Source organism: Tachypleus tridentatus, chromosome 8, assembly GCF_004210375.1.
Source record: "Tachypleus tridentatus isolate NWPU-2018 chromosome 8, ASM421037v1, whole genome shotgun sequence".
NCBI lineage: Eukaryota > Metazoa > Arthropoda > Merostomata > Xiphosura > Limulidae > Tachypleus > Tachypleus tridentatus.
Genome location: NC_134832.1, coordinates 106,417,184 through 106,436,427, shown reverse-complemented (window position 1 = coordinate 106,436,427; position 19,244 = coordinate 106,417,184). Strand labels below are relative to the sequence as shown.

The 19,244-nt window shown below is 32.3% G+C and overlaps 1 protein-coding gene and 1 long non-coding RNA gene across 3 annotated transcripts; one reads left to right on the top strand and one right to left on the bottom strand.

Annotated features, from left to right (window-relative positions):
* Window positions 1–215: 215 nt before the first annotated feature.
* LOC143223147 (uncharacterized) lies at window positions 216–14,480 on the bottom strand. 2 transcript variants are annotated; one of them, XR_013012682.1, is made up of 3 exons: window positions 14,180–14,480; window positions 5,038–5,296; window positions 216–4,189 (listed from the first exon to the last, which is right to left on the bottom strand). It is a non-coding gene; the product is annotated as an uncharacterized LOC143223147 (long non-coding RNA). The 2 variants fall into 2 exon arrangements; XR_013012683.1 differs by lacking the exon at window positions 14,180–14,480 and adding an exon at window positions 12,060–12,218.
* Window positions 14,481–14,632: 152 nt separating this feature from the next.
* On the top strand, window positions 14,633–19,124 carry LOC143223145 (protein IFIT1 homolog B-like). The gene is made up of 2 exons (XM_076450684.1): window positions 14,633–14,771; window positions 17,098–19,124. The coding sequence occupies exon 2, from the start codon at window positions 17,133–17,135 to the stop codon at window positions 18,066–18,068; it is 936 nt and encodes a 311-aa protein (XP_076306799.1). The 5' UTR covers window positions 14,633–14,771; window positions 17,098–17,132; the 3' UTR covers window positions 18,069–19,124.
* The last annotated feature ends 120 nt before the right edge of the window (window positions 19,125–19,244 follow it).

Here is a 19,244-nt window from a genome sequence, read left to right as displayed (position 1 = left end):
GTGGAAGCTGAAAGACCCTTTTAGCAATAAAACTGTCCAAACGATAAACGATAAGTTGACAGATTGGATGAAAAAAGAGAAGCCCGATATTCAAGAACTAAGCTTTCTTCTTCTTGGATGCATTTACATGAATGATCTTGAGGACGGTTTGTACAAAGTAAGTATATCAAAAGCAGAAATTTATTTATCAGAAGCAAAAGAAATATCTCAGAGCATTACTCAAAAAACGCCTTTTTATTTGTTTAGTGTGCTGCAAGCCCATAGATATCATATGCTAGACCAAATAAAGAATTGTGAAAGTCGACTGGAATTGGCAGAAGCATTATGGGATGAAGTTAAGAACGACCCGAAACAAATTGTCTTGGTTACATGGAGCCCGTGGTCTTGCTCTATTCGAATGTGAATTGCAAAATTATGAAAAAGCTTTATATTCATTTGATGAAGATCTAAAATTAAAACCAAAAGAACCATTGTGGCATTACATGAAGGGACTGATTTTAGCAAGATTACGCCGGAATGAAAAAAATGAAAACCCTACTCAGGATGAACTGAAAAGTCTTTACAAAGCCATTAGCCTATCAAATGAAGATAATGCAGACTATATTATCACTTATACTTTATCGCTTTCAAGCATATGGTTCAACAATAAAAGAGACAATTCATTGAAAAAGGAAATACTTCGATATCTCGAAAAAATTTTAAAATGTGAAAACATGTGAAAAGTATATCGTTACTTAGGTAATAAAGATAAAATAAAAAAAAAAATGTCTACTCTTTACAAACAAGTCCTATCAAGCAGTTGGATAGGAGAATCAACATGAAGGAATTTGAGAGACCAATCTTGGCTGATGGTTTCAATAGTCAAAGCTGGAAGATGAGACACCATGGACCAAAAGAAGAGTAATTTATAATTCAGACAGTGACAAATGCATCAATGTGAGGTAAAGTCACTGGAAAATGAAAGGATTGAATAACTAGTCCATCAGGAACATCTTCTCAGAGTGAGAATAGGAAATACAATCTGCCACAAGTTTGAAAGAACAAAGAACATGACAGGGAATTAAACAAATGTGGTGTGTATGTACCCAATAGAGATGTAAAATGTGAAAGCAGAGGGATCTCAACCAGGTGCCACCTTGGTTACTGATATATACCACCAACATTCGATTGTCAGAATGAATCACAACCAGACCATGTCCGGTTAGAGAAGGACGTGACCTATTACCAGATGGATCACTAGAAGCATAAAAACGTTAATATGTAATGACTGCTTCTAAACAGACCAATAACCCAAAGGTTTCTGGTGAGTAACCCATGCACTCCAGCTCTGAAGGGATACATCCACAAACAGACGTAAATCTGGACAAGGAGGAAGAATCAGGATGCCTGCTAATGCATGGGTCTTGTCCAACCACCAAGTAGAAGGTCCCAACAAGAGAAACCACATACATAAAGCCAGAGCTGAACACAACAAAACAAGTCAACACAGAGGTAAGGAGGGAGAGGATGTCCTCAGAAAACTGCTCAGAATTTCTGTGAAGATGCTCAGGAAAATTGGGCATGGGTTAGAAATATAGGAGATTCAGGTGAATAATTACCCAACAGTTGCTGGTCGAGATAAGGGGATTCTCCAAGAACAAATTGATCCTAAGGCTGTAGGGGATGAAGCATGCTAACACAATTGTTTAACAAGTAGGAAATTGTTCAGCATGAACCCAAAAGTTATGGAAAAACAAATAGAATTGAGAAGAAGGTCATGTTGTAAGGAAGGCTACAGGTCATAAGAAATGAGGAGTGGGGTTGAAAACTTCACATACTTGAGAAATAAACTAAAAAAAATGTGAAAAGTCAAACTAAATCCTCATGAAAAATGTGAAAAGACATATCAAAAGGTTCAACATTCTCAGAAGTAAGTAGGTCAATGTCTGGAGACAGAGATTGACCCATGTTACATGCAGTGCTGCAAATAAACATTGATAAATCTCCCATCAGAATGCCCACATCAGAGGCCTGAGATGAAGCTCCTGTCAGAGTTTAAACACACAAAACTCAGACATTGACTTTGATATTTATGTGTCAAGATTTGATAAAATTGTGGCAATAATGAGTGAATGAAAATAATTCTAAAAAAACTGAGAAGTTTATAAAGTGTAATCACTTTGTGATTAAACTATACCTGAAACTGAAATCAGACAAAAAAAAATGTCTGTGCTCAAGCACTGTCAAATGAAAAGTGTCAGTTTGATAGAGATACACAGAGGGAGACACATGCATAATTATTTAAATAAACTATGCTCCTACAGTAGAGAGGTGACCTCATGGTTATTTACAAGAGAGACATTTTGGAATGACTGAATTCCCATAGGTGGGAAGCAGAAGGTCTTTCACACCAGAAAAGAAAAAGTTCACCTATAGGGGGCAGCAATAAACAAGAATAGCTAATTTTGTGAAAGGAAACAACCACCATATTAAAAAATTTTTTCTATCACCTAAGTATTTTTTATGAATAGGGGAAACAAATCTCTTACTTCATTTACCACAACGAACATTTTTTATTGTTGTGTATTTATTACTATTGATTAGCATCTCATCTAGCAGTTGGTCTAGAGAAATCTATAGCCAGTGGTTGTAAACATTTTAAGCATAACAAAGTTGGAACCAATTTTGATGAAAATGATCCACTTATTTAAAAGTACATATGACTTTTTGTGACAAATATGTATGTAATGTATAAAAATAGATAGATTTTTCAAATTCAATGAACAGGAATAACTGTAAAAGTTGTAAAACTTTCAAGAGAATAAAATTATCACAGACCTCTGTGATTTTTTACAAAACTGATATGTAAAGAGTAAAATACAAAAATAGCATGAAGACAAATATATCCCCAGCTTTTATCAGCATTACAAAACTGTACCGTATTAAAATACTTTACATTTTCAAATTTGTTTTCAAATTCAAATCATGTAAGTTAATGAAACTTAAACAGGCATAAATTGCTTTCTTTTTACCTCTATTGGAATTAATTTCTATCATGCCAATAGAAATTAATATTTAAAAGCTCTTCATCTGACAGATGTCTTAACGGAAAATGTGTGACAAGATTGAAATGACATAAAGTAACTGAACTTAACCTGTTCAAAATAAAATTAAAAATTTGACATGTAGAGAAAACATTACAAAGATATTGCTTTTAAAAATTCAAGAGTATAATATATTCAAACCAATTTTCACCAATAAGCATTCATATTAAGAAAAAATCATGAAAAAAATTTAGTTCTACCATTCGTGTTTTTAGCCAAACTGAGAGATCTTATAAAAACATCATAACTTCAAAAAGTTAAAAACAGACTTCCTGGTTAAAGTTTTGACTTCAAAATTATGAATATGTTTTGGAGAAAGAAAAAAATCATTCCTATTTGTGAGTTTTGAATAAACTTTATGTGATTTATATGTCTATGTACACATTACTCATTCCTGTTTAATGCTCAAATCTGGTTCTTGAGAGGGTAGAATATAATCTACATTTCCAAGAAACAGGAAATAATGTAAAACATATACAATTCTACTACACCAACTTATATGTGATAAATCACCAGTATGAATATGAAATATAACTAAACCTGGTGTTTACTTTTAAGTTACTGTACAAAAAAATACATGTGCCTAATTTGATCATATACTATATTTATAAAGACATTTATCAAATATCAACAATTCAAAATATTAAAAATTAGCTTCCCAAAGTAAAGCTCTTATATGAAAATCTTTTCTTAATAAGTATGAAGCACATTGCATTATTTTTAGAAATGCACAGCATCTTTGTTGTTGCACATTTTTTCAAGTATTAGCCATTGTTTCATTATTAAACAGGTTTCATAACATTCAATTTGTGAGTACAAGAATGTAATACTAAAAACTGGTTAAGCATCTTAAAACAGCACTTTACGTCACATGTGTTTTAGAAGTCATATACATATTTCACACAATTCCTTCCATGAAATTGGTGTCAAGATTCTAAAACAATATTCTCAAAAACACCATTTCTTTTCTTTCATTTTCTAATATTACTTGTGGTTTCCTCTGAAGTACATCACAGACAGTTAGGTGTCATCACCATGGCTAGGTTGTTGGGGTCCATTTTGGTAACTGCAACATATTCCTCTGCAGCAAACACCTATCAGAGGCACTACAATAATAAAGTTCTATACATACCTTTACATTCACCATCATTTCAACAAATATTTATAATCCAAGTTACTATTCTAACATCCACGTAAACTACTAATGTTCATTTATTTTCACATATTTAATTTTAATATTCTGTTCACAATAGCACTTCAGGATACCACTGTAAACTTTACATGTAACTTAGCACTACAGTAATAACCTTGAAATTCAGGTTATTATAAACTTGAAGCAAATACCTTTAATAATAAAGACATACATTTCAAAACTGAATAAATGAAATGGCTACAACAGAAAGAATAAATAAAGTTAAACAAGCTAAATGACATGTGTGGCTATCGTACCTTACATTTTATCAACTAATGTTTCAAATAAACATATAAGTGCATCGTAACACACAGAATTTCAATCCATATTTAAATTACATAAAAACCTATATACTTATGAAATGTTTAGTAAATCTTTAAGACATGTACAAAAAGTTAATGTTTTTTCTTTTGATTCCATTCACAGGAATGGCTTATAAATTTTGAAATTAGTGGATCATTTCATATGACCAGTTTTGATTAAATAAAGAGATTCCAAACTGGTTTAATCAGAATTGTTATGCTACATTTAAATTTTTTAGATTTTATGTTTTTTCCTTTAGAAATGGTTCATCACAAACTTCTTTAGAAAATAAACCAAAATAACTGTTTAGTGTTCAGATTACTGTTTTAATTCCACAAAATCTTTTATACAAATACTACGACTACAATGGTACAAAATAGTGAAACAGATATCAAAGATACATTTGAGACAGGAATATTGATATATCTTACTTGTATTTTTAATTGCTGTTTAACTCACCTGTAAGAACCTGATTAAATATGCAAGGACTAAATGGTTTAATTCTGGCAGCCTATGTAGAATGGCTATTGCTTTCACAGGATCACAGCAGTGTTCAATACATTCTTCTTAATACATGTGGGGAATAAGGGGTTCATAAAGTTCCCAATACCACTGTTTCAAAAGTGACACAGGAACATGAGGGTCATTACATTCTACCAACTGCCATTGATCCATCTTCACTTTCATAACATTTACCTCATCAATATCTCCTGGAACCCTGAAATACCATATTTGTTGAAAACAAATATTCTAGGTCATGTTCAATAATTGAAATATACAGCTTCACAAAAAAATTAAGTTTTATCTGAATCCACAAGTCCTTCATCTTAAAACATTGCAAAGGATTTTCAATGTAAAATACTCTTCATATTTCATGTAATGAGTCATCTGACAAAATATTTCTATTAGAAGGAATAAAATAGCACACACTTTTATCGTGAGAAAGCAACTGCAAAATAAAATCTTATAATATAATGTACACATAAAACATGAAACTGTGATTTTATGGGATATATATATGCACTAACTTTATTATTTATTTCAGGTTTCACTCCCAGTCCCTCGATTCAGCTGTCAGGTCAGGCACTTCTCAAGTGATTTGGTATGGGAAGATAAATTGATTTTCTTGGGATTCTCCCATTTCCCCACAATCCAAATATTGGCTATATATCCATACCACCCTGATTGACCCTAACCCATACATCGGCTGTTACTTTTGTGATATTCACATACATAGCTGGGTGCTTGTTGCTGGCTTTTCACTCATAATTCCTTGCTTACTATCATGATTTTCATATTTTGTCCCTTTATTCTTTTTATTATACTTTTTTTCCTAGTGGCTTGATCTACTTCCAAATTCAGGAGTGGGGTGAAAGTACTTTTCTGAGCACACACAGTTACTTGTTTCCACGCAATGGGGACAGAAGAATTTAAACCAAAATAGCTGTTAGTATTTTGGCTTTAGTTATAGGGAATAATAGCATTATCACTCCAAAACAACTTTACAGTTTAACATCATGAAGTCAAAATGTTCAGAATATTTTTTTTTCATTAAATACAAGTTCATGTATCTGATTTAAAATGCATTTGAAAATATGGTATAGCATTTTAGGTGAAAGGAAAAGACAAATAATCACAAAAGAGTCAAAAACAAACACAAAATAGCCACCTTAAACAATGGCACTCACTTAATAACATGCAAGCTTTGTGTGCAATAAAAACTCTCATTGTTTATTCTAGTCTATTATGTTTTAGTCTTGATTACGTATGTGTCAAGACAGCTGTACATATTATACAACTTCAAATGCAGAACAAATATGTGCTTTCAAAGAAACCTCATTCACAGCATTAAACATCATAATTTTTTATCTTATTTTACTGTAATAAATACATAGTTTAATAATTAGTGGTTACTGCTATTAATCATGTTAAATAATCGATCACAAAAACACATTACTGTAACTTGTTAAACTATAACATGTTGAATATTAAAATACTCTTAGCAATTATTAGCAAAACATCTGTCGTATCGAGATATTATAACACACCTAACTTTAATTGCTGTATCTCATGTTTATACAATATAAGAACTCCTTTTACCTAAGGTATACCAAAAGATAGATTTTTGTGTACACTAGTAAAACAGTTACAAATAATGTTATTGCAACTGACTGAAAAAAATTGCAAATTATATCATTAACCACTGACATTATATTGAATGTTTTATTTAACCAAAAATATATTTCCATTTTCAGATAAATTGCTCATAGTCCTGAGCAAAAAATTAAAGAATAAATAAAATTTCCAACTATTTTCAAGTGAATTTGTGCTTAATGTCTAAACTTAGTTCCAACTAACATATTCTTTACATATTAAACATGATCCTTGAAATTACCTGAATGAGACCTTTAGTAAATGTTCATAACGTTTATTTTCTTACAATTTCAGAAATGAATCAGTAGTCTTGTCGTCCAAATTTATTTATTTAGTGAAATCAACTTCAAATGCAATATTTTGATTTAGATTAACATAAAATCTGAATTTAACATTACTCATTTCAATGGGAACACTTATTTTAATTTTTCTCCATTAAGTGACTCATATCAAAGTGAGCACAAATATTGGAATAATATTCCAACATCAAGTTTGACAGCATATTCACCAGGTTGAGAGTGAGATAGAACTAAGTTTAGCTCTTTAGACAAAACTTGCATTCATTTCCACTAATTAATATTAACTTCTGACCAATGCAAACTACATTCATAGGTCAGAACTAAAATCATGTACCTATTAATAAGTTAATTAAATATGATGTTCAAGTTATATATAACTAAAAATGACTAAATACACTGTTTCATCCTTCCTGTTAACAATATCTCAATGTTTAGCCAACCTAGACAGCTGAAATTAGTTTTAAATCCATATAACTCAGCTAATAATGCACAAAAATAATTATATTAAAATAATAAATGTAAACTTAAATTAGAAATAATGAAAAAAATTATGTACATATGTATTAATTGTTCTAATCAACAGTGTCAATTTGAAATTGGTACAAATTGTAATTGTTTATGCTGATGTTCAACATCTAATGGAATACCTAGAACTGGCCAGGCTATGTTAACAGTGAACTGCAAAATATAATTTTAATATCAAAGAACAATACACCTCCATATCTAGTTGTTTGATTTAATGTTACCATTGTATTGTGCAGCACATATATACAGAGTAAGTAGTACACAACCAAAACATCTTGTAAATAAAGTAAAAACAAGTAACCATGAAAATTGGTTATTCTAACAATTTGGTTTTCTGTATAATACTAAGTGTACCAGACAAACAACAAAATGCAATATTTATATTTTGTATATTCTTAAACAACGCATTACTTTTCTCAGTGGTTCAGAGAAGTAAAGTGGGTGCAAGAAAATCAGCAAAGTAACAACAGGAATGTACAGGGTGTCCAAAAACTGTGGAACCATAGATGATTTGCAGTGCTTCTTAATTTCAGATACATTACTAACTGTGGCACTGTCACAGCATTAAAAAGTTAAGTTAATACTACTGTTAATCCAAACTTGTTTCAAATGTCCACGACAGCACTTGTAACACATTCTGCACAATGTGTTGAAGTTCCTATGGTTCCAGACTTTATGGGCATCCTGCAGCAAAGCAACTAGAAACTCCTTTTTTTTCTCTGCGTAATCTTAAAAAATACCTGAAATGTCAAATGGATGCTATTATGAATAACAGAATTGAAGCAGTCTTATGCTTAGATTATATATATTTGATTGTTTTTATAGCTAATAAGATTATGTGTTAGCTACTTCTGCCTAAGTTACACCACTACATACTCTGAGATTAGTAGCAACAATGTAACTAATTAATTTCCAGAATATTCCCTCTGATTGAGCTCCATTTAGTTTTGAAACAAGTTCAGATAGAGTAGTCAGAATCCAAAGAAGTCTTCAACTTGGACACTTTCTTCTCTGAAGAGTCATCACATCTTCCAAATTGTTCCCAAACACGGAAATTCAAAAAATTTTAAGCTAAACACCAAAATCAGACACACTTTAGTTTTTTACTGGAACTACAGAGGCTAATTATGTTATATTAAAATTATTTTAGAACTTCACTATATCCAGACATTCTCTATCTGAAAATAGTACATCTCGACAATAGTCGCAAAGTTTCTGCTTCAAAATATCCATTAGTAACGTCATCATGTTCCCAGGGGCGTAGATCATAAAAGTTGAGGGGATACATCCCCCCTTCATTTTAGGTGTGGGGTATGGTGCATACAATCATCCCCCCCTATAGTTTGGTCTCTTAAATTGTTTTATTGCATCACAGGCCTACAAATTCTGTTTGTTCTTGTGATTCATATGTTCTTACCAAACAAATTACATAATTACGCCTAGATGTAGGCTTCGTCAGTGGCCAAAATGTACATCTTCAATATAGGCGTGCTTCTAAGCTTTTCAATCTATGCAAAAGTTCACAAGTACCAGTCAGTAGGCCTAAGTATACATGCAAGTATCATGGCAACAAGTTTACTCTGTGACTGTATGTTTACAGCTTTCACGTTCATTTAATCAGAGATTACCAATTTGCAAATTGAACAGTCCACATAAGTAGTTGCAAAAATCATCCCCCCATCTGGTGTAAAAAATCTATGCCCCTGCATGTTCCAAATCACAATCTTCCTCCCTGTAGCTTTCCATTATTTAACTAGTGTAGGAAAAGCTAAATCTAGCAGCTTTACTAGTTTGTTTTCATGCGAAATGGCATAAATACCCTTTCCATTCTCCTAATACTTAATGTACACAACTTTTTCTTCCCCAGGAAAAAAAAGAAAAAAAAACCTTTTTTATTAAATAGTGTACTATTGACTTGGACACATGGATGGCTTTTATCACTTAACTTTGAGTTTATCCATTCTTATTTGTTATGAGACACTGCATTATGCATGCCATGTTATGGTAGGTAGAGCTTGTGGGCTTCTATCTGAATAGTCCTTGTGTCCATATAATGGTGTTAAGTATGAGAGATATTTTTCCTCTAAAATTTCGGATTCCTGATCAGAAAACATACTTAAGTCCTGATAGTATGAACAAAAATATTAAAAATGTTCATTTCAAAAATGGGAAGAAATCTTAAACAAAATAAACAAACAAGATAAGTTGCATAAAATGAATATGTGATTGCAAAACAATTAAGATTTGAGACATAATACTGACATTATTTCCCAAAGCTACAATTCCCTCAATGTCTAAAAGCTATAATATTTAGAAAAGTCAAAACTGAGATTTGTTTGTAGCTTGGAGAAATACCGTAAATGCTAAGTCTCAAATCTTAAGTTTATTATTAAATTATCACTTTGAGCTATCTATCCTGTTTCTGCATTTTTCTTGAAGATCTCTTTTAAATGAACAATTTTTAATATTATTGTATTTTTAACTATTGTACGTCCAACATAGACATAAATCTGTATAATAGCAATGCTGTCCCATTTAAAATATTTTCATAAAATATATAGTTACTGTCAGACATTCTCTCAGTAAACAAAGGCAGTCTCTGGATTTATTTGACTGTACAATCTTTATAGCTATTGCGGTGAAATTCTCACAATTAATACTACAAATAGTGAAGATGGATTGTTTATTAAAAAAAACCATCAATATGCATGTATAAAGAAAACAAAGATAAAGCAGCTCAAATAAGTCCTAATACTAGTACAACATTAAAAGAAGTTCTGGTACTCAGTATTGGTAAGTATCTGCAGAACTTCACCCCTGATATCTGCTATATTTATATATGGGCAGGTTGTAAGCACTGGATTGCTGCTACATACTTTATGTGAAACTACATATTTTCTGAATAAAATGTATAGCTACAAAATATCTGCCTCATTTTTGTCATCTTCTGTTTGCACAATTCTTGCTATTCCAACTTCAAGAGGGACCATTATAATTGCAGTATTTATAAAATTCAAAATCATGCAGTGTTGGCTATAATTCAACACTTAAAATCAGCCATCACCATGACTGCTCATCTGTTGCTCAAAATTGAGCTCGGTGTCGACTTTCAAACTATGGGTTAAAGATTTATGTTGGAGACAGCTGAGACATTTATATAAAGTTTTCGACTTTTGTGTAACGTGGTCAACATTGTTCATCCAGTGGTAAAAGAAACTGTAATAGCAGCACCGTGTCCAAAAAATCCAAGAATCCTGTACATAAACAAATGATATGTGATATTAATATATTTGCAATAATAACTGCTTTGGTACATGTGTCATCCCTACCATATAAACATGAAATTAAATCCACCACCATGCACACACCTATATACACATACATGGAACAGATGATGCAGCTCCATATAATCCACAGACTATATTAAAATGATTGGGAGTGAATAGTTATACACCACAGTTATTTGCTATGTGGTATAATAAACTGAAAAACTACCTAACATAATGAACAACTATGCCTAGGGTTTATTACAATATTCTCAGCTGTTTTTGTTGTATGTTGGTGGAACAATATTAAATAACAAAGAACAAATGGACAATCTCTATTATGAACCACTGTTACATACCGTCATTTCCAAAAGTAATATATTTTCAGTGATATCACTATCCTTATAATATACCAAAAATACTCAAATGTTATTCTACTGGGTATCATTCTACCACAACTTTATGTCAGCTGTGGTCCCCATGTGACTTGCTCATTTCCAATGTTCAATAGACTCAACCCTTTGTACATGAGAACCATTGTCACTCAGTTTCTACTAAGTATGCAACAAAAAACAATATATTTGTAAAAGCTTTGATTTCTAATAATTCATATAGGAATAGCATAATACATCTTTATATAAACACTACCAAGCTTCTAGTAACCCTTTTCTGCCTATACATTGAATAGCTCAGCTTATCTGCCTGTCAGAGATTATGAAACTAACAACTTTAAAACAAATAAAAATAATGAAATAAACTGCTTTATGTATGTCATTCAAAAATTATACGCAGTTCTGAAGCCTGTACTAAACAAGTTTTGTGTAAACTGAGAAGATTTTGATACCAGTAACACCATAACAGTATGTAACCCAAAAGTATTATAATAAAATATAACCTATATAAAAGACAGTGTGTATCATGTCACACTTTATTTCTCAAAATGGGAAGTGTTATACAAGCGAAAATGCACTTATCCATGCAGAAAATTTGATAACTGTCTGCCCATTATGATTTTAGTAAATCATTCAGGGTAGCCGTGAGGAGCTCGTGAAACCTTGTAGTGTAGTGCATGTTCACACAATAAGCCTAAAGTAAAGACGTGTGGGATCAGCTTGCTTAGAACCAAGTGCTAAAAATTTATCATGAAAGTAAAAATATCAATTGCGTTTTAAAGTTAAATAATTTATGAATTAAGTTATATTTTGTGATATCACCAACATTTTAATAAAAAACAAACCTCTTGAATCAATGATGACTCTAAATCAAGAAATTAACAAATATTTTTTCTTGTTTGTTGTCTATATTATTTAATTTTATAGCTTCAGTACACAGACTAACAGTAATATTTCATTATAAATTTATTTCTAAACAGTAAAAGACATTGTTCAAGCATAGTGTGTTACAAAATTGCACTGGCTTTTCTATGTATTAAAAATTTTTAATTTTAACTGATGTTTACCAGTAATTATTATATAAACATGCCACAAATTCATTTCAGAATGATTTTAATTTTGCTTGGTATTAATGATTTACTGCCTTTACATCACTTTTCTGCCTCTTCGAAAATCAAGATTGATTTTGTAAAATTAATTTATTTCAGTTAGCAATGAAATGTGAGGATAAGGTATATTCTGAGATAAAGGAGGTAGTAGTTGCCCTATTAAGTAATATGCCAGCCATGCAACATTGTAGAGAAAACAAATGCGATTAGATTGACATAAATTGTTACAAGAAATTTCCTTTTATAAATACTCACAAATATTTTTTTAAGTTTGCCAACACTATTATGCAAACATTCAAATGATTCTTTTTTATATCTTAATTGCCGAAATTGTTTCAGTGGTACATTTTTGTTAATTTAATCTAGCTTACACTTATTTTTAATAATATTTTTATTCCCAAACTAAATCGTTGTAATACCATTATTAACATTTCTACAAGATATTGTGATACATATTGAGCATGAACACCCAGACACGTTTTTATGGCGTATCATGTGATCTGTCATGCTTTTGTGATTATGACAGTTAGAAACTGGGTAAAATCAATATAAAATACTGATTATTTGACATCAAATGAGAAAACAAACAAAGACAGAATACTGGACAAAAAATGCTGCTACTCCTTCATTCATGGTCATAAAACTAAATCAACCGCCACTATAATTTTGTGATTGACTTTCACATATCTAAAACATGGCAATCCTACTATTCATTGGCAAAAGAGTAGCCCAAGAATTGGCAGTGGGTGATGATAACTAGCTGCCTTTCCTCTAGTCTCGCACTGCTAAACTATGGATGGCTAGAGCAAATAATCCCCGTGTAGCTTTGCACGAAATTCAAAAGAGCAACTACAAACTAACAATAATGTTAAATTTGAAATAAAGATTAACTGCATTTACATATTCACACCAAACATTCTCCCCCTTTCAGCCGTGGGAGCGTTATATCGTGAGAGTCAATCCCACTATTTGTTAGTAAAAGAGTAGCCCAAGCGTTTGCGGTGGGCGGTGATGACTTCCTGCGTTACCTCAAGTCTCACACTGCAAAATTAGGGAAGGGTAGCACAGATAGTCCTCGTGCAGCTATACGCGAAATTAATATATATATATAAACTCCTCGTTGCCGTAAAGTAACCAGTAGGCAAATTTAGAAAGTTTTTGTTTCTTTCTCTGTCATTAAGTGCTCATGACATCACATGACTATATAATAGTTGAAATTCTGTCAATATCCTGTAATACATACAGCCCCTCATAACAAAACACCCTGAATTTGGTGAAATGTGTATAGACAAAATACTTCGCCCGGGTTGGCCAAGCGTATTAAGGCATGCGACTCGTAATCTGAGGTTCGCGGGTTCGCCTCCCCGTCGCGCCAAACATGCTCTCGCTTTTCAGCAGTGGAGGCATTATAATGTGAGAGTCAATCACACTATTCGTTGGTAAAGAGTATTCTCACAATTAATACTACAAATAGTGAAGATGGATTGTTTATTAAAAAAACCCATCAATATGCATGTACAAAGAAAACAAGGATAAAGCAGCTCAAATAAGTCCTAATACTAGTACAACATTAAAAAGAAGTTCTGGTACTCAGTATTGGTAAGTATCTGCAGAACTTCACCCCTGATATCTGCTATATTTATATATGGGCAGTTGTAAGCACTGGATTGCTGCTACATACTTTATGTGAAACTACATATCTTCTGAATAAAATGTATAGCTACAAAATATCTGCCTCATTTTCGTCATCTTCTGTTTGCACAATTATTACTATTCCAACTTCAAGAGGGACCATTATAATTGCAGTATTTATAAAATTCAAAATCATGCAATGTTGGTTATAATTCAACACTTACAATCAGCCATCACCATGACTGCTCATCTGTTGCTCAAAATTGAACTCGGTGTCGACTTTCAAACTATGGGTTAAAGATTTATGTTGGAGACAGCTGAGACATTTATATAAAGTTTTCGACTTTTGTGTAATCACACTATTCGTTGGTAAAAGAGTAGCCCAACAGTTTGCGGTGGATGGTGATAAATAGCTGCCCTCTAGTCTTACACTGCTAAATTAAGGACAGCAAGCACAAATAGACTTCGAGTAGCTTTGTGCGAAATTTAAAAACAAAGTTCATGGGCACTTAAGGAATAAGGAGCAATCATTAATATTTCCTGTAACTATTCTCTGTTAAGTTTAAATATTACAATAGTTAATAACATTAGTTAAGCTGAAATATGTACGTAAAAAAGAAATGGAAAAATAATATTAATAGTGTTTTAAATTTCACGTTTGAGATAACACTGTATACGTTGATTTGGTTTTGGTTATGGTTTTGTTACGTATATTATATTAAAGCCTACGGAACATGACATTAAAGCACAATTTTGTTCGAGAACGGAAAGAGAATCGTGAAGAAATACAAGTGCATCTTGTTGACATTATAAAAGGTAATTGTTTTCTCCTTTCGTTTGAAATCTTGGTTTGATTTTTGGTAGACTGAACCCACTATGACCTGTATTTCATTATTATTAATAATAACTGGAGTACACTAAATAAATAATGTCAATGTGTCTCAGAACGGCTGTTATAGGTATTAACACTTTTACTAATAAGGAGAGAACAACGTTTCGACCTTCCTACGTCATTTTAACCTATTACTTAAAAAGCCGTTGCAGTTTAGTGTGTCAAGATTTTGTACAGTGAAATACTCGTTATAGAATGTTCCATCAAAAATAAATTATCTAAATGTAGCAATTAACGCCTAACTTGTCTTAAAATATAATGTCTAATATAAAAGTCTAATGGTACAAGTTCGTTAGGTGCAAAATTTATTATTTTTATGTTAGAATTTTCAAATTGTCGATATACTTTTGGAGGACCATAATTTTGAAATGATAGATTAGATGGAAGACAGCTCGTGGACATCACTTAATGCTAATAATTGTACTGCTGTTAAGTAACGAACAGTAGTTTGATCTTCACATTTACGAGGTCTGTTCAAAAAAGTATGCGGACTGACGTCATAAAACAAAGTGTACTTTATTTAGAAGTTACAGGTCTGGGACCCTTTCAAAGTACTCTCCTCCCCAACGCACACACTTATCCCAATGGTGTGTCCACTTGTTGAAACAGTCCTGGTACGCTTCTTTTATAATGTCCTCCAGCTCCTTCGTCGCATTTGCCTTAATCTCGGGAATCATCTCAAATCTTCTTCCTTTCAAGGGTCTTTTGAGTTTGGAAACAAGAAAAATCGCAAGGAGCAAGGTCAGGTGAGTAGGGGGGTGGGAAAGAACAGTGATCGAGTGTTTGGCCAAAAACTCACGAGTTCTGAGGCACAAATTTCGCAGCAACGCGGTGCATCTTCAATTTTTCGGTCAAAATCTAACTGATATCCCACACTCTTCAGCAAGCTCCTGACAGTCAGACGTTGATTTGCCCGCACCAGGGTGTTGATTTTGTCGACGCGTGGGTCGTCAGTTGACGTGGAAGGACGTCCAGGACGCTCATCATCTTCAATGGACTGTCGACCATCCCTAAAACGTTCATGCCACTTGAAACATGCCGCAAGCCGTGTTAAGCATAGCAAAAGTTTCAGTCGCAGATTTTCCAAGTTTAAAATAAATTTCACAGCAAGTCGTTGCTCCTTCAGGTCATTCATTCTGAAATCCGCCAAACGAAAAAATCGCACTTCACTTAAAACCGCGTAGCTAATACACAAATGAAGATATCTGCAATCGGGAAATGGCGTCGTAATCAGCTGATCTGTGCGAACCTAGCGACACCAAGCGGATTCCCTGGAACCAATTGGAGCCGCGCAATTCAAACAGTCCGCGTATTTTTGAACAACCCTCGTATAACGCCCCACATCTCTTGACAAGTTCAGAAAATGACTGTGAAATCTATTTTCAGCGAAATAAAATGTGTTGTGTAAAAACAACACTACTAAATATTCAATGACTGAAGAACAATTGACATCTATGTTCGTATCGTTTATTTATAACAGAGGCGTATCCAAATGAGACCAGCTCCGTGAAAAGCGTAGACACTGATTACATATTGTTTGGGAGCTCTTATATGTAATAAACACTATTACATTCGATTTTATTTATTTTAATAACCATTTTATTGAAACTCTTGTTAATATCTAGACACAATTTGTATAATTATAGTAAAATATATTTTAAATGTATTCGTATCTAATATATCTAACACAATGTGTATTTTTAACGCAAATTATTTTATTACTTAAAGTTAACTCTTCTCTTACACTTATGATACTCTTTTTGCAGTTGTTTATATTATTTTCCATGTTGAATTATTCTGTACAAAAATAATAATGCAAAATTCAGTTGACGAAACGTTCACTGATAGGCCAAACTATAAAAATAAACTACTTTTACAATAAAATCCACTTACTTTTTAATTAATTAACTCGATATCCACAAACACTTTACTGAGTAACTGGTTTACAGTGACAGATGCACCGTACATATCATGCACAACTGATTAATTAATTCCCTCTAGCTTTAGTTTAATTCGTTACTTATATATGTAAGTCTCAAATTATCTTCAACGTTTTGAAAAGATTTCTCGAATTTGTGACCCTCTCCTCAGGTTACTTTAAACTTCCACCCAGCTAAACAATAATAGAAACTTATAACTACATAAATGGTCTTCATTAAAATATTTTAGAATATTTTATGTCTTCAGCAGTTTAACCAAGTATACTTTAAATAATAATCTAATAGCATTAATTGTTGTTTTTATCAATAGATGGATGATCAATCTATTAGACTTCGTCAACTGGAATGCCATTGCAAGTGGAAGCTGAAAATCCTTTTAGCAACAAAACTGTCCAAAAGATAAACGACAATTTGACAGATTGGATGAAAACAGCGAAGCCCGATATTCAAGAACTAAGCTTTCTTCTTCTTGGATACATTTATATGACTGGTCTGGAGGACGGTTTGTACGAAGTAAACTTATTAAAAGCAGAAGCTTATTTATCTGAAGCAAAAGAAATATCTCAGAGCATTACTGAAAAAACACCTTTTTATTTGTTTAATGCGCTGGAAGCCCATAGATATCATATGCTAGGCCAAATAGAGAATTGTGAAAGCCGACTGGAATTGGCAGAAGCATTATGGGAAGAAATTAAGAACGACCCGAAACAAATGGCTTGGTTACATGGAGCCCGTGGTTTTGCTTTGTTCGAATGTGCATTTCAAAATTATGAAGAAGCTTTACATTCATTTGATGAAGGTCTAAAATTAAATCCAGAAGAACCGTTGTGGCATTACATGAAGGGACTGATTTTAGCAAGATTACGCCGGAATAAAAAAAATAAAATCCCTACTCAGGATGAACTGGAAAGTCTTTACAAAGCCATTAGCCTATCGAATGAAGATAATGCAGACTATATTATCACTTACACTTTATCGCTATCAAGTATATGGTTCAACAATAAAAGAGACAACTCGTTGAAAAAGAAAATACTTGGATATCTCGAAAAACTTCAAAAATGTGAAAACACTGCATACATTCTACTTAACTGCTCCAAAGTATATCGTTACTTAGGTAATAAAGGTGAAATGAAAAAATGCCTACTTCAAGCTGATAACATTACTGAAGGAAAAAATGGACACATACTTCATCAATTAGGGCTTTATTTTTGGAGAATGGAAAGGGACTTTGAAAAAGCAAAAGAATATCTGAAAAAAGTGGAATACATTACGCAGCAGTAGATTATTTACTATTGAAAAGGAGTAACAATGAGATTTCTTCTGAAACATACCTCAGTGAACTAAGTAAGTTCGAGAAACCGGAATCCTTCTGCAAGTCAGAAAGAGCACAAATTAAAGTGTATAAAGGAAAAGAACTTCAGAAGCAAGACAGGATAAAGGATGCAAAAGAAGCATTTATGGAAGCAACAAGATTAGATCCAGAATTAATTACAGCTCGAGAAGCATACAGTAAACTTCAAAACGTGCCACAAGAAGATATCGTAGAAGAATAGTCAACTATTCGATCACTCTCTTGTTTAGGGCCTTTTTATCATTGCACCTTTTATGTATGATCCTAATATTTATATCAGTAACTGAAATAAAAAGTGATAGTGCTCTGCCCACCACGGGTATTGAAACCCGGTTTTAGCATTGTTAGTCAGCAGACATAACGCTTAGCCAGGGAGGGCATTAGCTATGAGTCTTTCATTTTCAAAATTCAATAGTAATTAAGATTTTACGTTAATTTTACCAGTGATTTTATTGTGGTCTACGGACTAAAAGTAATTACACTAAACAATTATTTGTTATAAGCTTTCCTTTGTGTTTTATTTAATTTTGTATTACAATGTTTTCTTTATATATAGCTCAATGCCTAATCCTACTCAAAACTGTAGTTAAAGTATATTTTGTATTTTGGTTCTTTCTACAAACCAATTACATCAGTTTTGCAAATCAATATAATTCCGAATATGTAAACAAAGAGAATGCAGATGGTGTGATAGTTTTTAGCTTTTCATTGGACCAGGTTCCTGGCATGAAGAGGCACACTAAAGATGTCATGATTTTTAATGCTGCATAAAAATGGTAGATTGTGTTATGTTGTATTTGTCACTGGATCAGCTTCATTTAGTGGTATTATATTAAGGATGAGCTCTTTCTCCTTTAGGCTTTGATGTAAAACTACAAAAGTCTGTTGTTAAACTCAAGAATTACCTATTACCAGGTTACCAGAGTTCATAGCCTCTCAAAAGATCCATTTGTTTTAACAATATATTCAATAAAAATATTAAAATTGTACAACCTGTTTTATAATTCAACCACAAATTTTAATTAGTAATTAGTGTTTACTTATTATCTACTTTACATTAAGTAGGAACTAGGTGCAAATTCATGTACACATGAAAAATACAAAAT